This window comes from Oncorhynchus gorbuscha, unplaced genomic scaffold, assembly GCF_021184085.1.
Source record: "Oncorhynchus gorbuscha isolate QuinsamMale2020 ecotype Even-year unplaced genomic scaffold, OgorEven_v1.0 Un_scaffold_4540, whole genome shotgun sequence".
In the NCBI taxonomy this organism is placed as follows: Eukaryota; Metazoa; Chordata; class Actinopteri; order Salmoniformes; family Salmonidae; genus Oncorhynchus; species Oncorhynchus gorbuscha.
The window spans coordinates 1-25,729 of record NW_025748536.1 but is presented as its reverse complement, the minus strand read 5'-3'; the positions used below and the strand labels follow the sequence as shown (position 1 = coordinate 25,729).

At 43.3% G+C, this 25,729-nt stretch overlaps 1 protein-coding gene across 1 annotated transcript; it reads right to left on the bottom strand.

The window, feature by feature from the left end:
* Nucleotides 1-718: 718 nt before the first annotated feature.
* Nucleotides 719-18,099, bottom strand: LOC124028627 (zinc finger protein 225-like). The gene is made up of 4 exons (XM_046340644.1): nucleotides 17,588-18,099; nucleotides 17,033-17,130; nucleotides 13,809-13,986; nucleotides 719-918 (listed from the first exon to the last, which is right to left on the bottom strand). The coding sequence occupies exons 1-4, from the start codon at nucleotides 17,907-17,909 to the stop codon at nucleotides 719-721; spliced, it is 798 nt and encodes a 265-aa protein (XP_046196600.1). The 5' UTR covers nucleotides 17,910-18,099.
* Between the last annotated feature and the right edge of the window lie 7,630 nt (nucleotides 18,100-25,729).

Sequence of the window (25,729 nt, the reverse complement as noted above, 5' to 3'; positions counted from 1 at the left end):
CCTCTCCCCTGTGTGTGTTCTCTCATGTTGTTTCAGATCCCATAATAAGTTACAACCCTTTCCACATTGGGAACAGTGGTAAAGCTTCTCCCCTGTGTGTAATCTCTCATGTTTTTTCAGATCCCCTTCCAGATCCCCTGAAACAGGTTGAAACACTTTCCACACTGGGAGCAGTGGTACGGCTTCTCCCCCGTGTGTATTCTCTCATGTTGTTTCATGGCCCCTAACTGGTTAAAACACTTGCCACACTGGGAGCACTGGAAAGGCTTCTCCCCTGTGTGTATTATCTCATGAACTTTCAGGTTCCTTAACCGGCTAAAACTCTTTCCACACTGAGAGCAGTGGTAAGGCTTCTCCCCTGTGTGTATTCTCTCGTGAGCTTTCATGTGTCCTTTCTGGTTAAAACTCTTTCCACACTGCGAGCAGTGGTAAGGCTTCTCCCCTGTGTGTGTTCTCTCATGTTGTTTCAGCTCCCATAAGAGGTTACAACCCTTTCCACATTGGGAACAGTGGTAAGGCTTCTGCCCTGTGTGTAATCTCTCATGTCGTTTCAGAGAACCTAACAGGTTAAAACTCTTTCCACACTGGAAGCAGTGGTAAGGCTTCTCCCCTGTGTGTATTCTCTCGTGTTTGTTCAGGGTTCCTTTATGGCCAAAACTTTTTCCACACTGGGAGCAGTGGAAAGGCTTCTCCCCCGTGTGTATTCTCTCGTGTTGTTTCAGCTCCCATAAGAGGTTCCTTTATGGCCAAAACTTTTTCCACACTGGGAGCAGTGGAAAGGCTTCTCCCCCGTGTGTATTCTCTCATGTTGTTTCAGCTCCCATAAGAGGTTACAACCCTTTCCACAGTGGGAACAGTGGTGTCGTCTTGCTGGTTTGGACGTCCCTGGCTCTGGTTCCTCTGAGCCTGGTCTGTCTCCTGCCAAAGAGGAAAACGTTTTTTTTTTTTAAATAGAGACCTGAATGAAACCTCCACATGATGAAACAACCTTGCTACGAGGGTAAATCCTAATCAGATCCCTCAATAACCCGAGGCCAGATTTAACAATCTTGGTGTGATTTTAAAACAAATATTGTAGAGTTTCCTGGTAATTACTGATGTTTACAAGACTGATTTATTCATCCTGTTTTACAAGTCAGAACACAAAAAAACTAGACAGTTCTAGAACACTCAAGACACAGACGTCACTGGATTCCAATCGAGCAGGTGGTTCTAAATATATAACTTTCATAGCTGTATGATACAGAATGCGACCTACAGTTGTGGCCAAAAGTTTTGAGAATGACACAAATATTACATTTCCAATATGTTTGCTGCTTCTGTGTCTTTAGATATTTTTGTCAGATGTTACTATGTAATGCTGAAGTATAATTACAAGCATTTCATAAGTGTCAAAGGCTTTTATTGACAATGACATGAAGTTGATGCAAAGATTCAATATTTGCAGTGTTGACCCTTCTTTTTCAAGACCTCTACAATCTGCCCCGGCATGCTGTCAATTAACTTCTGGGCCACATCCTGACTGATGGCAGCCCATTCTTGCATAATCAATGCTTGGAGTTTGTCAGAATTTGTGGGTTTTTGTTTGTCCACCTGCCTCTTGAGGATTTTTATTTTTTAATTATTTTTTTAAAAATTTCACCTTTATTTAACCAGGTAGGCTAGTTGAGAACAAGTTCTCATTTGCAACTGTGACCTGGCCAAAATAAAGCATAGCAGTGTGAACAGACAACACAGAGTTACACATGGAGTAAACAATTAACAAGTCAATAACACAGCAGAAAAAAATGGGCAGTCTATATACAATGTGTGCAAAAGGCCTGAGGAGGTAGGCGAATAATACAATTTTGCAGATTAACACTGGAGTGATAAATGATCAGATGGTCATGTACAGGTAGAGATATTGGTGTGCAAAAGAGCAGAAAAGTAAATAAATAAAAAACAGTATAAAAACAGTATGGGAATGAGGTAGGTGAAAATGGGTGGGCTATTTACCAATAGACTATGTACAGCTGCAGCGATCGGTTAGCTGCTCGGATAGCTGATGTTTGAAGTTGGTGAGGGAGATAAAAGTCTCCAACTTCAGCGATTTTTGCAGTTCGTTCCAGTCACAGGCAGCAGAGTACTGGAACGAAAGGCAGCCAAATGAGGTGTTGGCTTTAGGGATGATCAGTGAGATACACCTGCTGGAGCGCGTGCTACGGATGGGTGTTGCCATCGTGACCAGTGAACTGAGATAAGACGGAGCTTTACCTAGCATGGACTTGTAGATGACCTGGAGCCAGTGGGTCTGGCGACGAATATGTAGTGAGGGCCAGCCGACTAGAGCATACAAGTCGCAGTGGTGGGTAATATAAGGTGCTTTAGTGACAAAACTGATGGCACTGTGATAGACTGCATCCAGTTTGCTGAGTAGAGTGTTGGAAGCCATTTTGTAGATGACATCGCCGAAGTCGAGGATCGGTAGGATAGTCAGTTTTACTAGGGTAAGCTTGGCGGCGTGAGTGAAGGAGGCTTTGTTGCGGAATAGAAAGCAGACTCTTGATTTGATTTTCGATTGGAGATGTTTGATGTGAGTCTGGAAGGAGAGTTTGCAGTCTAGCCAGACACCTAGGTACTTATAGGTGTCCACATATTCAAGGTCGGAACCATCCAGGGTGGTGATGCTAGTCCGGCATGCGGGTGCAGGCAGCGATCGGTTGAAAAGCATGCATTTTGTTTTACTCGCGTTTAAGAGCAGTTGGAGGCCACGGAAGGAGTGCTGTATGGCATTGAAGCTCGTTTGGAGGTTAGATAGCACAGTGTCCAATGACGGGCCGAAAGTATATAGAATGGTGTCGTCTGCGTAGAGGTGGATCAGGGAATCGCCCGCAGCAAGAGCAACATCATTGATATATACAGAGAAAAGAGTCGGCCCGAGAATTGAACCCTGTGGCACCCCCATAGAGACTGCCAGAGGACCGGACAGCATGCCCTCCGATTTGACACACTGAACTCTGTCTGCAAAGTAATTGGTGAACCAGGCAAGGCAGTCATCCGAAAAACCGAGGCTATTGAGTCTGCCGATAAGAATATGGTGATTGACAGAGTCGAAAGCCTTGGCGAGGTCGATGAAGACGGCTGCACAGTACTGTCTTTTATCGATGGCGGTTATGATATCGTTTAGTACCTTGAGTGTAGCTGAGGTGCACCTGTGACCGGCTCGGAAACCAGATTGCATAGCGGAGAAGGTACGGTGGGATTCGAGATGGTCAGTGACCTGTTTGTTGACTTGGCTTTCGAAGACCTTAGATAGGCAGGGCAGGATGGATATAGGTCTATAACAGTTTGGGTCCAGGGTGTCTCCCCCCTTTGAAGAGGGGGATGACTGCGGCAGCTTTCCAATCCTTGGGGATCTCAGACGATATGAAAGAGAGGTTGAACAGGCTGGTAATAGAGGTTGCGACAATGGCGGCAGATGGTTTCAGAAATAGAGGGTCCAGATTGTCAAGCCCAGCTGATTTGTACGGGTCCAGGTTTTGCAGCTCTTTCAGAACATCTGCTATCTGGATTTGGGTAAAGGAGAACCTGGAGAGGCTTGGGCGAGGAGCTGCGGGGGGCAGAGCTGTTGGCCGAGGTTGGAGTAGCCAGGCGGAAGGCATGGCCAGCCGTTGAGAAGTGCTTATTGAAGTTTTCGATAATCATGGATTTATCGGTGGAGACCGTGTTACCTAGCCTCAGTGCAGTGGGCAGCTGGGAGGAGGTGCTCTTGTTCTCCATGGACTTCACAGTGTCCCAGAACTTTTGGAGTTGGAGCTACAGGATGCAAACTTCTGCCTGAAGAAGCTGGCCTTAGCTTTCCTGACTGACTGCGTGTATTGGTTCCTGACTTCCCTGAACAGTTGCATATCACGGGGGCTATTCGATGCTATTGCAGTCCGCCACAGGATGTTTTTGTGCTGGTCGAGGGCAGTCAGGTCTGGAGTGAACCAAGGGCTGTATCTGTTCTTGGTTCTGCATTTTTGAACGGAGCATGCTTATCTAAAATGGTGAGGAAGTTACTTTTAAAGAATGACCAGGCATCCTCAACTGACGGGATGAGGTCAATGTCCTTCCAGGATACCCGGGCCAGGTCGATTAGAAAGGCCTGCTCACAGAAGTGTTTTATGGAGCGTTTGACAGTGATGAGGGGTGGTCGTTTGACTGCGGCTCCGTGGCGGATACAGGCAATGAGGCAGTGGTCGCTGAGATCCTGGTTGAAGACAGCGGAGGTGTATTTGGAGGGCCAGTTGGTCAGGATGACGTCTATGAGGGTGCCCTTGTTTACAGAGTTAGGGTTGTACCTGGTGGGTTCCTTGATGATTTGAGTGAGATTGAGGGCATCTAGCTTAGATTGTAGGACTGACGGGTGTTAAGCATATCCCAGTTTAGGTCACCTAACAGAACAAACTCTGAAGCTAGATGGGGGGCGATCAATTCACAAATGGTGTCCAGGGCACAGCTGAGAGCTGAGGGTGGTCGGTAGCAAGCGGCAACAGTGAGAGACTTATTTCTGGAGAGAGTAATTTTCAAAATTAGTAGTTCAAACTGTTTGGGTATGGACCTGGAAAGTATGACATTACTTTGCAGGCTATCTCTGCAGTAGACTGCGACTCCGCCCCCTTTGGCAGTTCTATCTTGACGGAAGATGTTATAGTTGGGTATGGAAATCTCTGAATTTTGGTGGCCTTCCTGAGCCAGGATTCAGACACGGCAAGGACATCAGGGTTAGCAGAGTGTGCTAAAGCAGTGAGTAAAACAAACTTAGGGAGGAGGCTTCTGATATTGACATGCATGAAACCAAGGCTTTTTCGATCACAGAAGTCAACAAATGAGGGTACCTGGGGACATGCAGGGCCTGGGTTTACCTCCACATCACCCGCGGAACAGAGAAGGAGTAGTATGAGGGTGCGGCTAAAGGCTATCAAAACTGGTCGCCTAGAGCGTTGGGGGCAGAGGATAAGAGGAGCAGGTTTCTGGGCATGGTAGAATATATTCAGGGCATAATGCGCAGACATGGGTATGGTGGGGTGCGGGTACAGCGGAGGTAAGCCCAGGCACTGGGTGATGATGAGAGAGGTTGTATCTCTGGACATGCTGGTTGTAATAGGTGAGGTCACCGCATGTGTGGGAGGTGGGACAAAGGAGGTAACAGGGGTATACAGAGTGGATCTAGGGGCTCCATTGTGAACTAAAACAATGATAACTAACCTGAACAACAGTATACAAGGCATATTGACATTTGAGAGAGACATACAGCGAGGCATACAGTGATCACAGGTGTTGAATTGGGAAAGCTAGCTAAAAACAGTAGGCGAGGCTAATCAGCTAGCACAACAAACAGCAGGTAAAATGGCGTTGACTAGGCAACTGGGCCGACATAAAACAAACAAGCAGAATGGAGTACCGTGATTAATGGACAGTCCAGTGTGCGTCAGCTATGTAGCCAAGAGATCAGTGTCCAGGGGGAAGCGGTGGATGGGCAGGGAAGCTGGACTGGCGAGTGTTATCCAGGTTTAAAAAGAAACTAACAATGACTAAATAGCTTGTAGCTAGTTAGCTGGTTAGCGTCTGGAGGTTCTTGAGTGAGTCATAAAAATACAATTAAAATTAATAGCGATTCCGTATCACAGTGGGTGAGGCAGGTTTCCGGAAGGTATAAACAAAATAAAAATCAAAAAGAGATAGAAAGTAAATGAGTTCAGAGTGTTTGGGATGCAGTGATTCAGATGGTTAGCAGGCCTGTGCTAACAAGCTAACAGTTCGTAGGCCCGGGCTAGACAAGCTAGCCGTTAGCAGGCCGAATTAGCAAGCAGGGAGATAGCGAGGGCTAGAGAGTTAACCTTTGGGGGACGTCGCGATGGGGTGAGTCTGTTTTTTCCTCTTCATGCGGTGACGTCGACAGACCGGTCGTGGGCCCGGGTAATTGTAGCCCATGAGTATGCTACAGGTGCTCTAGTACGCTAGGTGAGCTGGAGACACAGCGTTTCAGAAAGCTCGCGGGCCTTGGCCAGCAGATGGATCTTTGGCGATGTTGCAACGGAAAAGCCTGTTGAAACCACCTCGGACGATTATGTCGGCGGACCAGTCGTGATGGATCGACGGGGCTCCGTGTCGGCAGTAAAGGGTCCAGGCCAAATGGCAAAAGAGGTAATGTTGGACCTCTTCGGCTAGTCGGGAGATGGGCTTAGCTCGAGGCTAGCTCAAGGCTAACTGGTGCTTGCTTTGGGGCAGAGACGTTAGCCAGGAGTAGCCACACGGATTGCAGCTAGCTAGTTGCGATGATCCGGTGTAAAGGTTCAGAGCTTGCGGTAGGAATCCGGAGATGTGGTAGAGAAAAAGCAGTCTGATATGCTCTGGGTTGATGTCGCGCTGGTGTCCTAGTTAGCTTTGAAGACCGCTAGCAGTGGCTAACTGAGTAGTAGCTAGTTAGCTGGCTAGCTTCTGATGGGGGTTCCGGTTCTAAAGTATAGAAAAAGCAGATCCGTACCACATTGGGTGATGCGGGTTGCAGGAGAGTATATTCAGCTCTAGTTGTAAAGTGAGATTAAAAATACGTACAAAATATATACAGAAAAAAAACGAAGAAAACTATATTTACACTAGACAGGACGGGACAAGACTAAACACACGTCCGACTGCTACGCCATCTTGGATATCTAGACCACAAGTTCTCAATGGGATTATGGTCTGGGAGATTCCTGGCCATTGACCCAAAATATTGATGTTTTGTTCCCTGAGCCACTTAGTTATCACTTTTGCCTTATGGCAAGGTGCTCCATCATGCTGGAAAAGGCATTGTTCGTCACTGAACTGTTCCTGGATGGTTGGGAGAAGTTGCTCTCGGAGGATGTGTTGGTACCATTCTTTATTCACGGCTGTGTTCTTAGGCAACATTGTGAGTGAGCCCACTCCCTTGGCTGAGAAGCAACCCCACACATGAATGGTCTCAGGATGCTTTACTGTTGGCATGACACAGGACTGATGGTAGCGCTCACCTTGTCTTCTCCGGACAAGCTTTTTACCGGATGCCCCAAACAATCAGAAAGGGGATCATCAGAGAAAATGACGTTACCCCAGTCCTCAGCAGTCCAATCCCTGTACCTTTTGCAGAATATCAGTCTCCCTGATGTTTTTCCTTGAGAGAAGTGGCTTATTTGCTGCCCTTCTTGACACCAGGCCATCCTCCAAAAGTCTTCGCCTCACTGTGCGTGTAGATGCACTCCCACCTGCCTGCTGCCATTCCTGAGCAAGCTCTGTACTGGTGGTGCACCAATCCCGCAGCTGAATCAACTTTAGGAGACGGTCCTGGCGCTTGCTGGACTTTCTTGGGCACCCTGAAGTCTTCTTCACAACAATTGAACGGCTTTCCTTGAAGTACTTGATGATCCAATAAATGGTTGATTTAGGTGCAATCTTACTGGCAGCAATATCCTGTGAAGCCCTTTTTGTGCAAAGAAACTATGATGACACGTGTTTCCTTGCAGGTAAGCATGGGTGACAGAGGAAGAACAATGATTCCAAGCCCCACCCTCCTTTTGAAGCTTCCAGTTTTTTTTTTTTTTTTTTGGGGGGGGTCAGTTCATTTGCATGGCAAAGAGGGACTTGGCAATTCATTACAATTCATCTGAACACTCTTCATAACATTCTGGAGTATATGCAAATTGCCGTCATACAAACTGAGGCAGCAGACTTTGTGAAAATTAATATTTGTGTCTCAACTTTTGCCCAGGACTGAACACACTTCCTTAAACATAAAATAAGTAAAGTAATTTTAAAAAACCAAAACTTGTTTTTTCCCGCGAAGATACAAAGCACATCAGTTTTTTTGTTGAAAGACAACAAAGCAATCAGAACATAAAGACAAAGCACATCAGTAACATCTCCCGTTGTTGAAAGACAAAGCACATCAGTAACATCTCCCGTTGTTGAAAGACACAAAGCAGTTCTCCCGTTGAAAGACAAAGCACATCAGTAACATCTCCCAGTTGTTGAAAGAAACAAAGCACAAAATTTTGAAAGACACATCAGTAACATCTCCCCGTTGTTGAAAGACAAAGCACATCAGTAACATCTCCCGTTGTTGAAAGACAAAAGCACATCAGTAACATGTTGTTGAAAGACAACAAAGCACATCAGTAACATCTCCCCGTTGTTGAAAGACAAAGGACATCAGTAACATCTCCCAATTGTTGAAAGACAAAGCACATCAGGTTGTTGAAAGGGTTTGACACATTGCTGTTTAAAATGGACCAATTTCTTATTTAGACATTAACAGATTTTCAACATTTTGACTATCGCTGATGTCATATTTTGGGTTAAAAAAACAAGGTGAAATATTTGGAAAGATGTTCCTAAAACTGATAGTAGCTACAATAAACAAAAATATAAAATGCAACATGTAAAGTGTTGGATGTTTCATGAGCTGAAAAAAAAAGATTGCAGAATTTATTGAACATTTATTCTTTGCCAAGATAATCCATCCACCAATCAAGAAGCTGATTGAACTGCTTGATTATTACACAGGTGCACCTTGTGCTGGGGATAATAAAAGGCCACTCTAAAATGTGCCATTTGGTCACACAACACAATGCCGCAGAATGTCTCAAGTTTTGAGGGAGCGATTGGCAATGACTGCAGGAATATCCACTGGAGCTGTTACCAGAGAATTGAATGTTAAATTGTCTTCCAGAAGCCTCCTCCAATGTCGTTTTAGAGAATTTGGCAGTACATCCAACTGCCTCACAGCCACAGACCATCCTAGGATAAATGGTATATTCTAGAATTCATCCATGATGTCATATAACGACGCCAGCCCAGGACCTAGGATATATGGTATATTCTAGAATTCATCCATGATGTCATAATGACATATAACCAGCCCAGGACCCAGGATATCTGGTATATTCTAGAATTGTATCCTTGATGTCATAATGCCATATTTGTGGGGACGACGCCAGCCCAGGACCTAGGATATATGGTATATTCTAGAATTCATCCATGATGTCATAATGACAGTCATAACGACGCCAGCCCAGGACCTAGGATTTATTTATATTCTAGAATTGCCATGATGTCATAATGACATATAAATCCTAAGGACCTAGGATATATGGTATATTCTACAATTCAGACCATGATGACACTGACATATAACAGAGCACAGACACAGGACCTAGGATATAGAGACATTCTAGAATTCATCCATGATGTCATAATGACATATAACGATGCCAGCCCAGGACAGGATTATGGTGCATACATTCTAGAATTGGTCCCGGATGTTACAGAGCAATGACACACCAACTGACACAGAGGACCAGGATACAGAGACATTCTAGAACATCACACATGTCACAAGACACATAACGACACAGAGACACCAGGACACAGGATATATGGTATATTCCATAGAGATATGCACACAGATGTCATAGAGACATACAACGATGACCAGCCCAGGATCAGAATAATGGTATATTCTAGAGACACAGATGACATACATGACACATAACAGACACACAGACCAGGACCTAGGACACATGGTATATTCAGAGACACACAGACCATGATGTCATAATGACATATATATATGCCACAGGACCTCCACAGTCTGAGACCACACAGTTGTATTTCTCTTTGTAGAAGCACTTTTCTGGGGAAAAACTCATTTCTGATTGGCTGGGCCACGCAATGGGTGGGGGCGTATTCCCCTCCAGGGCCCACCAATGGCTGACACCCCTGCCCAGTCATGTAAACCAGATTAGGGCCTAATTTATTTATTTACTTACAATGACTGACATAGAGACAAACAGAGAAACAGAGACATATTTTGGTTTCAGTATACACACACAGACACAGAGACACACACAGAGACACACACAGAGACACACAGAGACACACACAGAGACACACACAGATGAATATTTTCTAGTAAGATTTTTTGTCCGTTGCGTTATGCTACTTAGTGTCAGTTGATGACAATTCTCCCGGATGGGTAGATACAAGAGACACACACAGGTGCATGTTCATTCATTGTTTATGGTTCATTGAACAAGAGGAAACAGTGTTTAAACCCTTTGCAATGAAAATCTGTGACCTTATTTAGATTTTTTAACAAATAATCTTTCAAAGACAGGATCCTGAAAAAGATTTTTTTTTTTTTGCGAGTTTATTTTGTATATGTTTTATGTTGAAAAGTGTTTTTTTTCTCCTCAGACATCAATAAACAACTCCAGGTGAAAGACAAAGGCCATCGCTGTGATAAAATAACAAATTAACTGGCAAAGCAGCAGAGTGAGGCCCGCATCCAGCAACGCCACGAGTCACGTTTTGCAGCTGTTTCAGTACAGCACTACAGGGAGAGAGGGAGAGCAGCTGTTTCAGTACAGCACTACAGGGAGAGAGAGGGGGAGCAGCTGTTTCAGTACAACACTACAGGGAGAGAGAGGGAGAGCAGCTGTTTCAGTATAGCACCACAGGGAGAGAGAGGGGGAGCAGCTGTTTCAGTACAGCACTACAGGGAGAGAGAGGGAGAGCAGCTGTTTCAGTACAGCACTACAGGGAGAGAGAGGGGGAGAGCAGCTGTTTCAGTACAGCACTACAGGGAGAGAGAGGGAGAGCAGCTGTTTCAGTACAGCACTACAGGGAGAGAGAGGGAGAGCAGCTGTTTCAGTACAGCACTACAGGGAGAGAGGGAGAGCAGCTGTTTCAGTACAGCACCACAGGGAGAGAGAGGGAGAGCAGCTGTTTCAGTACAGCACTACAGGGAGAGAGAGGGAGAGCAGCTGTTTCAGTACAGCACTACAGGGAGAGAGGGGGAGAGCAGCTGTTTCAGTACAGCACTACAGGGAGAGAGGGAGAGCAGCTGTTTCAGTACAGCACTACAGGGAGAGAGAGGGAGAGCAGCTGTTTCAGTATAGCACCACAGGGAGAGAGAGGGAGAGCAGCTGTTTCAGTACAGCACTACAGGGAGAAAGCAGCTGTTTCAGTACAACACTACAGGGAGAAAGCAGCTCTTTCAGTACAGCACTACAGGGAGAAAGCAGCTGTTTCAGTACAGCACTACAGGGAGAAAGCAGCTGTTTCAGTACAGCACTGCAGGGAGAGAGCAGCTGTTTCAGTACAGCACTACAGGGAAAGAGAGGGGGAGAGCAGCTGTTTCAGTACAGCACTTAGGAGTTTCCTGGATGAGAGTAGCTGTTTTAAAGCACAGCACTCCAGGGAGAGAGAGGGGGAGAGGGGAAAATCCATCATTAGATGCTACAGTTTCAATTATGAATCACTTAATGTTTCATGGATTTTGGGTAAAGTTCTCCTTTAAACTCATCAGTTTCATCATTAGTAATTAAGACTCCATAATGCTTCATCATTAGATGCTACAGTCCTCCTTTAAGACTCCATAATGTTTAGAATGTGTCTGGAAGCGCTACTCTATCTATTCTACTCTCATCCTTTCAGTTTTAATAATATTTAATAATAATAATGTTATAATAGGTAATAACTTTAATAACTAGGGTTAATATCTGCCTGGCGCACCAACAAAATCTTAATATTTACCCCCCTCTAACAATACCGCTACAGAATTAGCATAGTAGGCCATGTAACTTAAGGCAATCAGAAATATTTAGGACTAACTTATTCCTTGCCACCCATTCTGAAACTAACTGCATCTTTATGTTAAGTGTTGCAGTCATTTCAGTCGCTGTAGTAGCTGACGTGTACAGTGTTGAGTCATCCGCATACATAGACTCACTGGCTTTACTCAAATGTCATTGGCATGTTGTTGGTAAAGATTTAAAAAAGTAGGTGCCAAACAGCTGCCCTGGGAATTCCTGATTCTACCTTGATTTTGTTGTACAGGCTTCCATTAAAGAACACTGTGTTCTGTTAGACAGGTAGCTCTGGGGCGGCAGGTAGCCTAGTGGTTAGAGCGGTAGGCCAGTAACCGAGAGATTGCTGGATCGAATCTCCGAGCTGACAAGGTAAAACTCTGTCCTTCTGTCCCTGAACAAGGCAGTCCTAGGCCGTCATTGAAAATAAGAATTTGTTCTTAACTGACTTGCCTAGTTAAATAAAGGTTCGCTTTAAAAATTTTAAAAATACTCTTTATCCACAATATAGCAGGGGTGTAAAGCCATACGTTTTTTTTCAGCAGCAGACTATGATCGATAATGTCAAAAGCCGCAATGAAGTCTAACATAACAGCCCCAAAAATATTTTTATCATCAATTTCTCTCAGCCAATCAGTCATTTGTAAGTGCTGTGCTTATTGAATGTCCTTCCCTATAAGTTGAAAGTATCAATTTGTTTACTGTAAAATAGCATCGTATCTTGACAAACTATTTTTCTCCAAAATTGTAAGTGTTGGTAACAGGCTGATTGGTCGGCTATTTAAGCCAGTAAAGGGAGCTTTACTATTCTTGGGTAGTGGAATGACTTTAGCTTCCCTCTAGGCCTGAGGGCACACACTTTCTAGTAGGCTTAAATTAAAAGACAAGGCAAATAGGAATGGCAATATCGGCTGCTATTATCCTCAATTTTCCATCCACGTTGTCAGACACCAGTGACTTGTCATTGTTGATTTTATTTGCCCAAAATTTCATTGAAGATGCTCCAAAGCTTTTTACAATCATTCTTCATGTAATTTATCTTTGTTTCATAGTGTAGTTCTTTTTACTCAGTTTAGTCAAATGATTTCTCAATTTGCAATAGGTTTGCCAATCAGTTATTCAGCCAGACCTGTTTGCCATCTCTTTTGCCTCCCTCTTCATCATAACATTTTGTAATTACTCATCAATTCACGTGGATTTAACCGTTTTTACAGTCATTTTCTTAATGGGTGCTGCTTATTAGTAACTGGGATAAGCAGTTTCAAATGTGTCAAGGGCAGCGTCTGGTTGCTCCTCATTACACACCACGGACCAACAAATATTATTTACATCAACAACATAGGAATCACTACAAAAAAAAATTGTATGACCTCTTATACACAATATTAGTCCCAGCCTTTGGAACGGTGGTTTTCCTAGACATGGCTCCTATATTGTGATCACTACATCTGATGGATCTGGATACTGCTTTAAAACCCATTTCTGCAGCATTAGTAAAGATATGATCAAACCATGTTGATGATTTAATTCCTCTACTGTTTGTAACTACCCTGGTAGGTTGATTGATAACCAGGTTGCAGCTTTCTCTTGAGTGGGCAGCCTGATCACAGCTTTCCTCCAGTATTAGTTAATTAACAGTGTCTTGAGTTTAGTTTGCCTGTTCTACAGTCTTGTAAAGATAGGGGGGGGTTGACTGGGACAGGCATTGTAACATCCATAATGTTTTATGGAAATGTTTTTGTAAAACGAGCACCTTATATCAGATCATCTTGAAACTTTCTCTCTAAAGCTAACTTTCATCAAGGTTTTATATGGTCTATTGGTTTCTCTCTAAATCTAACTTTCATCAAGGTTTTATATGGTCGATTGGTTTCTCTCTTTTCATTGGCAGAATCCTTTTTCAGTGTTATGATATTCATAACATCCATATCCACCAGTCAGTCTTCATGTCCATAACAGAACTCTTCCTGTCCACCTTCCTGTCAACTAACAGAACTATGCTGGTTGTCCTGGTAACAGACACCAGTCCACCTTCCTGTCAACTAACAGAACTATGCTGGTTGTCCTGGTAACAGACACCAGTCCACCTTCCTGTCAACTAACAGAACTATGCTGGTTGTCCTGGTAACAGATACCAGTGGGCAGATCTATTGTATTTGTTCAAACTAAACTACTTACTTTGATGTGTCAAATCTGATCCTTTCTTCTCTTCTCCTCCTCTCACAGTTCCACTCAGCCCCGTTGTTTTCCTACAGTCCACCAGCAGCACAGACAACCTCTTCATACCCAGCAGTAAGGTGCTACCGGGAGAGGCACGACACGGGGACTCCGGGAGGGAGGAAGGGCTAGCGTTGTCCTGGTAACCATAAAGAGGGACACAGACACATATCATTATGGATGCTGATGTCACTGTAAAGTGCCTTTACAGAAACCCAGCCTCTGATAGAGCAATATGTATGCTAGACCAAACCAAGCTGGTCTATCGACGTCACCGCACAAAGAGGCAAAAACAGACTTACCCCCATCGCGACGTCCCCCAACTTTCTAGCCCCTGCTGTCTGCTTGCTTGCTAACCAGGTCTGCTAACTGCTAGCTTGTCTGCCCGGTCTGCTAACTGCTAGCCCTTGCTAACTGCTTGCTTGCTAACCAGGTCTGCTAGTTGCTAAACTGCCGGGCCCTGGTTTGCTAATTTGCCTGCCCGGTCTGCTAACTGCTAGCCCTTGCTAACTGCTTGCTTGCTAACAAGGTCTGCTAACTGCTAGCTTGTCTGCCCGGTCTGCTAACTGCTAGCCCTTGCTAACTGCTTGCTTGCTAACCAGGTCTGCTAACTGCTAGCTTGTCTGCCCGGTCTGCTAACTGCAAACTGCTTGCTTGCTTGCTAACCAGGTCTGCTAACTGCTAGCTTGCCTGCCCGGTCTGCTAACTGCTAGCCCTTGCTAACTGCTTGCTTGCTAACCAGGTCTGTTAACTGCTAGCTTCTCTGCCCGGTCTGCTAACTGCTAGCCCTTGCTAACTGCTTGCTTGCTAACCAGGTTTGCTAACTGCTAGCTTGCCTGCCCGGCCTGCTAACTGCTAGCCCTTGCTAACTGCTAGCTTGCCCTGGTCTACTAGCTGCTAGCTTATTTAGCTCTGGCCTACTAACTGTTAGCTTGTTAGCCATTTACTGACGTCTGAATCAAAGCGACCCCAGCCAGCTCATACCATTCTACTGGACCCATATGTTCACTAGGCTGGCGATGCATGCCTTGCTCTACTCTAATACAGAAGGACAACTATGCCTTGTTATCCATTACTGTCCTGGTTAGTGATTACTGTCTTATTTCACTGTAGAGCCTCTATGCCCTGCTCAATATGCCTTGTCCATTACTGTCTTATTTCACTGTAGAGCCTAGCCCTGATTATGCTGTCTTGGTTTTACTGTCTTATTTCACTGTAGAGCCTCTAGTTCTGCTCAATATGCCTTGTCCATTACTGTCCTGACTAGTGATTACTGTCTTATTTCACTGTAGAGCCTCTAGCCCTGCTCAATATGCCTTAACCAACCATGTTGTTCCACCTCCTACATATGCGATGACATCACCTGGTTTAAACATCTCTAGAGACTATATCTCTCTCATCATTACTCAATGCCTAGGTTTACCTCCAATGTACTTATTTCCTACCTAAAAGATAAAGGGAACACTTAAACCTGCTCAATATGCCTTATCCATTAGCTGTGCCTCGATTACACTGAACACTTGAACATTCTCAAATTACAATACATTTTGGTTTGTTTAACACTTTTTTGCTTACTACATGATTCCATATGGTTGTTGCCTTAGTTTTGATGTCTTCACTATTATTCTACAATGTAGAAAACAGTCAAAATAAAGAAAACCCTGGAATGAGTCCATTACTGTTCTAAAAAACTTTGATCATTTATTTCATTTAGAGCCTCTAGCTCTGCTCAGTACGCTCTTAACCAACCACTTGATCAGCCAGTGTATATGCATCATATATACAATCATATCAGTCTGTCTTACACCATATAACTAACATAACAATATACTCATATATGCTCAAAAAGATACAGGGAACACTTTTTGTTTTCTTTTGTTCTACTGTATTATTGACTGATGTTTTGTTTACTCCATGTGTAACTCTGTGTTGTTGTATGTGTCACATTCCATATGCTTTATCTTGGCCTAGTTTTGAGTTGCAAATGAGAACTTGTTCTACAATGTAGCCTACCTGGTTAAATAAAGGTGTTCTCAATGGCCTACCTGGTTAAATACTGTTCTCAACTTACCTGGTTAAATACAGGTGTTCTCAACTGGCCTACTGGTTAAATAAAGGTGTTCTCAACTGGCCTACCTGGTTAAATAAAGGTGTTCTCTGGCCTACCTGGTTAAATAAACCATGTTCTCAACACCTACCTGGTTAAATAAAGGTGTTCTCAACTAGCCTACCTGGTTAAATACAGGTGTTCTCAACTGGCCTACCTGGTTAAATACTGTATGTGTTCTCAACTGGCCTACCTGGTTAAATAAAGGTGTTCTCAACTACCTACCTGGTTAAATGAAATGTGTTCTCAACTGGCCTACCTGGTTAAATAAAGGTGTTCTCAACTAGCCTACCTGGTTAAATAAAGGTGTTCTCAACTAGCCTACCTGGTTAAATAAAGGTGTTCTCAACTGGCCTACCTGGTTAAATAAAGGTAACTAGCCTACCTGGTTAAATAAAGGTGTTCTCAACTGGCCTACCTGGTTAAATAAAGGTGTTCTCAACTAGCCTACCTGGTTAAATAAAGGTGTTCTCAACTGGCCTACCTGGTTAAATAAAGGTGTTCTCAACTAGCCTCCCTGGTTAAATACAGGTGTTCTCAACTAGCCTACCTGAAATAAAGGTGTTCTCAACTAGCCTAAATTAAATAAAAGTGTACCAAATGGCTGTTAAATAAAGGTCCTGGTAAATAAAGGTGTTCACAGAGCCTATCTGGTTAAATAAAGGTGTTCTGATGTCCTGTTGACATAAAGTGTTTACAGAAACCCAGCAGACCCAGATAGAGCTGTACCTGGTTAAATAAAGGTGTTGCTAGACCAGAGCCTAGCTGTATGCTGTTCTCAAGCTGTATGCTACCAAATAAAGCTGTTGCTGCTAGACCACCTGGTTAAAGACCAAGCTTATGGATGCTGATGTCACTGTTGCTAGGCCAGAAAGCAAGCTGTTACAAAACTGTATGCTAGACCACAATAGACCAAGCTGTATGCTAGGCCAGACCAAGCTGTATGCTAGACCAGACCAAGCTGTATGCTAGGCCAGACCAAGCTGTATGCTAGACCAGACCAAGCTGTATGCTAGACCAGACCAAGCTGTATGCTAGACCAGACCAAGCTGTATGCTAGACCAGACCAAAGCTGTACCATCTGGTGTTCAGATCTGGAGAGACTCTCCTCTGCCTCGTCAGCATCAGGATGTTGTTGAGGCTTCCCAGAAGATCCACGATTGTCATGTCTCTCTCCTGTGTGAACGAGAACATCAAACAGATGGTGAACTTATGACCATCTACTGCAATCAGTCTTACAAGAGGCATGAATATGTATAAGAAAAGGGCCTAATGGCAACTTTCATTGTGATTTCCTAAAATATTGTTTCTGTTGCAAATGTAAAAAGGGTCTTTCCACGAAAAGGGTGTCTTTTACGTCCCTTTGACAATTTAAGTAGAAATTATGCACCAATGTTGAATTCTGAAAAAGCCTGTTAGATGAAGTGCACTTTAAATGTGGACTACATGGATATTTCAATAAATCTAATAGAAAAGTCAGAAAAATATATACCAATGACGGATAGCACCTTTAACAATGTATTGAGTACTGAACAACATATTAAAGTGTAGAACTTCAGTAGAATGACCCTTTCAAACCCCACATTAGGTCAAGAAATGCATATTTAGTGCCCATTTTTAAGTCAGTGCTCACTGGTCTTACTCGAATCTTCAGCCTCATCCTTTTTCACTCCCAAAACGTCTTCCTTCTCCACTTTAATTGAGATAGCCTCCTCTTCCTCTTTTACTCCAAAATGTTCTTCCTCTTCTTTCAAAATTACGGCATCTTCCTCCTTTTTGATTCTGAAAGCTTCTACCTCGTCCTCTTCCACAACCTCGTTCCCATATTCCTCTTTCACTGTAATATCATCCTCTTCTTTCAATGTGATAGACTCCTCTTCCTCCCTTTTCATCCTGAAAGCTTCTTCCTCTCCTTTCACCAGAGCTTCTTTCTCCGTCGAGATTAGTGAGCTCATGTTCCGGGCGATTAGCCTAGTGCAATATCAATTTACCACATTAGCTAATTTAACAAGCAATATACGTTTCAATGAACGAGTAGATATGTACACAGAATTGTGTTTAAAACACTAAGAGTAATATACACAAGATTTGTCTTAAACGCTTCAATGTTTCGGTTTAATGTTCGCTAGCAAACCACAACGTTGGTTGAATCAGAAGCCTTTGTCGCTGTTGAAGAAGCCTCCAGTTCCGTCCACTAGATTGTACGTCACGCAAGAATCATCACCTGAAATACTCATATCGCCATCTGCTGGCTGCAGTGGGTAACGCAGTTTGGGAAAAATAAATAAAAAACACATAATAACACCTCACATAATGGTGCCCAAAATCAAGGAAAACTTCTCACCCAGTTGCATACATAACATGAAGCAGTGCCCACATTTCAAAAGGTAACATGGACAGATACGGCTCTACCTGTGTAGAGCACATGCCCCTTTACCCTTCCAGTCTCTAAAGTGCCCTGGTATAATTTGTATTCATTTTTTGTTATAGTTATTCTGAACCATCTGCCTGAAAATTGTCGTTAAATTTGATATTTGATTTGTATTTCCTTCAACTTTTGAAGATTAAACAGCCAGGAAATGCCCCTGTCTGAGTGCAGTCTGCCACTATGTGTAGCTGTTAGCATGATGCTAATGGCAACCATCTTCTGGTTGATGGAAAAGCCAGATTAAACAGTCAGGAAATGCCCCTGTCTGAGTGCAGTCTGCCACTATGTGTAGCTGTTAGCGATGATGCTAATGATCCACTATGTTTAGCTGTTAGCGATGATGCTAATGGCAACCATCTTCTGGTTGATGGAAAAGCCAGATTAAACAGCCAGGAAATGCCCCTGTCTGAGTGCAGTCTACCATTATGTGTAGCTGTTAGCGATGATGCTAATGACAACCATCTTCTGGTTGATGGAAAAGACAGATTAAACAGCCAGAAATGCCCCTGTCTGAGTGCAGTCTACCACTATGTGTAGCTGTTAGCAATGACAACCATCTTCTGGTTGATGGAAAAGCCAGATTAAACAGCCAGGAAATGCCCCTGTCTGAGTGCAGTCTACCACTGACATGGAGCTGTTAGCGATGATCTAACCATCTTCTGGTTGATGGAAAAGCCAGATTAAACAGCCAGGAAATGCCCCTGTCTGAGTGCAGTCTGCCACTATGTGTAGCTGTTAGCTGATGCTAATGACAACCATCTTCTGTTGATGGAAAAGCATTAAACAGCCAGAAATGCCCCTGTCTGATGCAGTCTGCCACTATGTGTAGCTGTTAGCGATGATGCTAATGACAACCATCTTCTGGTTGATGGAAAAGCCAGATTAAACAGCCAGGAAATGCCCTGTCTGAGTGCAGTCTACCACTATGTGTAGCTGTTAGCGATGATGCTAATGGCAACCATCTTCTGGTTGATGAAAAGACAGATTAAACAGCCAGGAAATGCCCCTGTCTGAGTGCAGTCTCCACTATGTGTAGCTGTTAGCGATGATGCTAATGGCAACCATCTTCTGGTTGATGGAAAAGCCAGATTAAACAGCCAGGAAATGCCCCTGTCTGAGTGCAGTATACCACTATGTGTAGCTGTTAGCGATGATGCTAATGGCAACCATCTTCTGGTTGATGGAAAAGCCAGATTAAACAGCCAGGAAATGCCCCTGTCTGAGTGCAGTCTACCACTATGTGTAGCTGTTAGCGATGATGCTAATGATCCACTATGTGCAGCTGTTAGCGATGAAAGTGATCCACTATGTGCAGCTGTTGATGATGCTAATGATCCACTATGTGTAGCTTTGATGATGCTAATGGAAACCATCTTCTGGTTGATGGAAAAGCCAGATTAAACAGCCAGGAAATGCCCCTGTCTGAGTGCAGTCTACCACTTGTGCAGCTGTTAGCGATGATGCTAATGATCCACTATGTGTAGCTGTTAGCGATGATGCTAATGGCAACTATCTTCTGGTTGATGGAAAAGCCAGATTAAACAGCCAGGAAATGCCCCTGTCTGAGTGCAGTCTACCACTATGTGCAGCTGTTAGCCATCATGCTAATGATCCACTATGTGTAGCTGTTAGCGATGATGCTAATGCAACCATCTTCAGGTTGAAGGAAAAGTGATGCTAGGATGCCCTGTCTGAGTGCAGTCTACCACTCTGTCTGATGCTAATGAACCATCTTCTGGATGGAAAACCAGATTAAACAGCCAGGAAATGCCCCTGTCTGAGTGCAGTCTACCACTATGTGTAGCTGTTAGTGATGCTAATGGCAACCATCTTCTGGTTGATGGAAAAGCCTGATTAAACAGCCAGGAAATGCCCCTGTCTGAGTGCAGTCTACCACTATGTGTATGTTAGCGATGATGCTAATGATCCACATATGTGCAGCTGTTAGCGATGATGCTAATGGCAACCATCTTCCAGGTTGATGGAAAAGCCAGATTAAACAGCCAGGAAATGCCCCTGTGCAGTGAGTGCAGTCTACCACTATGTGAGCTGTTAGCGATGATGCTAATGACAACCATCTTCTGATGTTGATGGAAATGATGCTAATGGCAGATTAAACAGCCAGGAAATGCCCCTGTCTGAGTGCAGTCTACCACTATGTGTAGCTGTTAGCGATGATGCTAATGACAACCATCTTCTGGTTGATGGAAAAACCAGATTAAACAGCCAGGAAATGCCCCTGTCTGAGTGCAGTCTACCACTATGTGTAGCTGTTAGCGATGATGCTAATGACAACCATCTTCTGGTTGATGGAAAAGCCAGATTAAACAGCCAGGAAATGCCCCTGTCTGAGTGCAGTCTACCACTATGTGTAGCTGTTAGCGATGATGCTAATGACAACCATCTTCTGGTTGATGGAAAAGACAGATTAAACAGCCAGGGAAATGCCCCTGTCTGAGTGCAAACCTTGTCAATTAAATGTTAGCTGACAAAGGTTGATGGAAAAGCCAGATTAAACAGCCAGGAAATGCCCCTGTCTGAGTGCAGTCTACCACTATGTGTATGTGCAGCTGTGATGATGCTATGATGATCTTCTGGTTGATGGAAAAGATTAAAACCTTGTGTTAGCTACAAATGCCTACCTACCTGGCAGAATGATATCCATCAATCCAGTTGTGATTTGTTCAGCACACTCTGCAATCACATGTGTGCATGACAGAGACACTTCAAACCAAGCAAGGCTCTTGCTGATATCATGCATCAATCCAGAGACACTACAAACCAAGCAAGGCTCTTGCTGGTGCCACTTGAATTAAAGGGTATCTACACAAAAAATGAAATGTTTTAGATTTTTCTCAGACTTCAAAAGTGTTCTCCTGATGTGGTTTTAAGTGTTGTTGTGGACTTAGAACATCCAATGTTGTTGTTATTGTATTAACAGTGTGATTTAGAGAGCGAAAACCAGACAAACAGGGACAAGTCAGAACATTTTCTCTCATTGCTGGATTGTCTAGGGATAGTGTAGAGTAACAGCTGTATCCTGAAGTGACCTTTAACCTTTTTGAAATCGGACACGATTAACAAGAAGTTAAGCTTTAATTTGGTGTATTGCACTTGTGAATGTATAAAAGCTAATTTCAATCCCAAAAAATGTTGTCTGGGGGTTCCTAGCCTAAAATGAATTAATGCTCTGCCATTTCAGCTGATGTTGTCTAAGGGTTCCTAGCCTAAATGAATTTCATGCTCTGCCATTTCAGCGGATGTAGTCTAGGGGTTCCTAGCTCAAATTAATTTCATGCTCTGCCATTTCAGTGGATGTTGTCTAAGCGGTTCCTAGCCTAAATGAATTTCATGCTCTGCCATTTCAGCTAGATGATGTCTAGGGTTCCTAGCCTAAATGAATTTCATGCGGATGTTGTCTAGCCGGCCTGATGAATTTCTGCTCTGAGCGGATGTTGTCTAGGGGTTCCTAGCCTAAATGAATTTCATGCTCTGCCATTTCAGTGGATGTTGTCTTGGGGTTCCTAGCCTAAATGAATTCCACGCTCTGCCATTCCAGCGGATGTTGTCTAGGGTTCCTAGCCTAAATGAATTTCATGCCTTTTTTTCCATTTCAAAAGTGAGGTGAATATTCAATGTTGTTTCTAGGGGTTCTTAGCCTAAATGAATTTCATGCTCTGAACATTTCAGGTTTTTAGATGTTGTCAAAAAGCAGAAATAGGGTTCTATAGACTGTCAGACCAAATGAATTCCATGCTCTTGAGGCACATTTCAGTGGATGTTGTCTAGGGGTTTTGACCTACTTTTCTCCGCACAGTGTTCTTCTGCAAGCCCACATGCTCTCTCTAATTCTCTCTTTCTTTCTCTCTTCCTGACATGATGACCCCTTATGTCCCAGTCCAGCTACCTGCGGCTATGGAACTAAAATGAATTTCATGCTCTGCCATTTCAGTGGATGTTGTCATTTGTTTTAGGTCCATATTCCTAGCCTAAATGAATTTCAGCTCTGCCATTTCAGCGGATGTTGTCAATAATATAATAATACATTTAAAACATGTTTATTTTAATTTCATCTGCGTTGGTTGAATCAGAAGCCTGTTTAGGAGAGGGAGAGGTTTAGGGTAACTGAAGGATAGGACTGGATGGTCTTCAGAGATAGATGGGAGAGGTTTAGGGTAACTGAAGGATAGGACTGGATGGTCTTCAGAGATAGATGGGAGAGGTTTAGGGTAACTGAAGGATAGGACTGGATGGTCTTCAGAGATAGATGGGAGAGGTTTAGGGTAACTGATGGTGGATGGTCTTCAGAGATAGATGGGAGAGGTTTAGGGTAACTGAAGGATAGGACTGGATGGTCTTCAGAGATAGATGGGAGAGGTTTAGGGTAACTGAAGGATAGGACTGGATGGTCTTCAGAGATAGATGGGAGGGTTTAGGGTAACTGAAGGATAGGACTGGATGGTCTTCAGAGATAGATGGGAGAGGTTTAGGGTAACTGAAGGATAGGACTGGATGGTCTTCAGAGATAGATGGGAGAGGTTTAGGGTAACTGAAGGATAGGACTGGATGGTCTTCAGAGATAGATGGGAGAGGTTTAGGGTAACTGAAGGATAGGACTGGATGGTCTTCAGAGATAGATGGGAGAGGTTTAGGGTAACTGAAGGATAGGACTGGATGGTCTTCAGAGATAGATGGGAGAGGTTTAGGGTAACTGAAGGATAGGACTGGATGGTCTTCAGAGATAGATGGGAGAGGTTTAGGGTAACTGAAGGATAGGACTGGATGGTCTTCAGAGATAGATGGGAGAGGTTTAGGGTAACTGAAGGATAGGACTGGATGGTCTTCAGAGATAGATAAAGAGGTTTAGGGTAACTGAAGGATAGGACTGGATGGTCTTCAGAGATAGATGGGAGAGGTTTAGGGTAACTGAAGGATAGGACTGGATGGTCTTCAGAGATAGATGGGAGAGGTTTAGGGTAACTGAAGGATGGGATTAAAAACAAACTAAATATAACTATTGTATAATTCATTGTGTCTGTAAAATGTACATAGTATGTATGAGCTGGACGTAGAAGCCTAATAGTTGCTGTGCATTAGTTTCCTCCAATCAGGGAAGGGGTGGTAGGGTTAGTGGAAAACAAAGGAAAATATATGTTTATACAAACAGTGCCTTTGGAAAGTATTCAGGTTTTTAGAAAGTATTACAAATGTATATATATTTAAACAGAAATAACGTATTTACATAAGTATTCAGACCCTTTGCTATGAGAATCGAAATTGAGCTCAGGTGCATCTTGTTTCCATTAATCATCCCTGAGATGAGGTGGAAGGAATTGTCCGTAGAGGTCCGACACAGATCTGGGGAAGGAGACAAAAAAATAATAATTCTGCCGCATTGAAGTTCCCAAAGAACACAGTGGCCTCCATCGTTCCTAAAAGGAAAGTTTGGAACCACCAAGGCTCTTCCTAGAGCGGGCCGCCTGGCCAAACTGAGCAATCAGGGAGAAGGGCCTTGGTCTGGGAGGTTACCGAGAACCTGATGTTCACTCTGCCCATATGCCACAGAGATCTAGTGTTCCTCTGTGGAGATGGGAGACACCAACGCTCACCTAACCAGGTAGGCTAGTTGAGAACAAGCCCATATGCCACTGGGTGAGAGAAGTTTTCATTGTATTTGGGCAAAAGCATTATATGAAGTGTTATGTGTTGTGAATGCACCAATTTGTGATGAGCCTTGACTTAAATGTCAATTTAGCAGATTAACACTGGAGTATGGCACCCTATTCTATCTGCTCACCTAATCCTGCCTAAATAGGCAGGCCAATCCTGGAGGAAAGTATTGGCTGTAAGAAGTAAGAACATAACATCTGGTTATTTTTTAAATGACTTCGTATGACATTGCTTGCCAGACTGAACATTGTAATTCATATTTTTCCAATTTGCGTTACCCACTCCAGTCAGCAGATGGCGATATGAATTTTCAGGTGATGCTTCTTGCGTGACGTATAATCTAGTGGACGGGCGGAGACTTCTTCAACAGCGACAAAAGGTTCCTGGTTTACCCACGCGGTGCTTTGCTAGTAAACCTAAAATTGATGCTCTTAGACCTAATCTTGTGTATATTACTCTTAGTGTTTTGAACATAATTCTGTTTACCTATCTACTGGTTCATTTAAACGTGATTTGCTTGTTAAATTAGCAAATGTGTTACATTGATGCTGCACTAGGCTAATCTCCTGGACCATAAACTCACTAATCTCGACGGAGAAAGAAACTGGTGAAAGGAGGCAAAGAAGCTTGAAGAATGAAAGAAGAGGGATGATATTACAGTGAAAGAGGATGATATTACAGTGAAACAAGAGGATGATATTACAGTGAAAGAGGAATATGGGAACGAGGTTGTCAAAGTGGAAAAAGGGGTAGGAGCTTTCAGAATCAAAAAGGAGGAAGAACATTTTGAAGTAAAAGAGGAGGATTTCTCAATAAAAGAAGACGAGACCGAACATCCGATTACCACCAGTGAGTACTGTTTTATAAACAGGGGGCACTATGCAGTTGTTGAAATAATGTATTTAAAAAAAGGCATTATACTGAAGTTCTACACTTTAGTATGTTGTTCAGTACTGTAGGAATTGTTTAAGGGGCAATCTGCCATTGGTACATATATTTTTGGAACTTCAAAATTTGATTTATTGAATTTTCCATGTGGTCTATATTAACGTGCACTTAATCTATTATAACAGGCTTTTAAAATATAATATACAGTGTATAATGTATAGTTAAAATGTCGAAGGGACGCAAAAGGCATCCATTTTGTGGAACGGCCCTTTAACATTTGCATCACAGTGGTGGGGGGAAAAGTACGCAATTGTCATACTTGAGTAAAAGTAAAGATACCTCAATAGAAAATTACTCAAGTAAAAGTGAATCACCCAGTAAAATACTACTTGAGTAAAAGTCTAAAATGTACTTAAAATATAAATCATTTCAAATTCCTTATTAAGCAGACCAGATGGTGCCATTTTCTTGTTTTTATTTTTATTTACGGATAGCCAGGGAAACACACCAACCCTCTGACAATCTACAATTGAAACGTGTGTTTGTTTGAGTCCGACAGATCGGAGGCAGTAATGATTTACCAGGGATGTTCTCTTGATTAGTGTGTGAATTGGACCATTTTCCTGTCCTGCTAAGCATTTGATGTTCTCATTCACACAGGAGAGAGACATGACTATCGTGGATCCTCTGGGGAGCCTCAACAACCTCATGAAGCTGAAGAGACAGAGAAGAGTCTCTCCACATCAGAACACCAGATGGTACAGCTTGGTCTGGTCTAGCATACAGCTT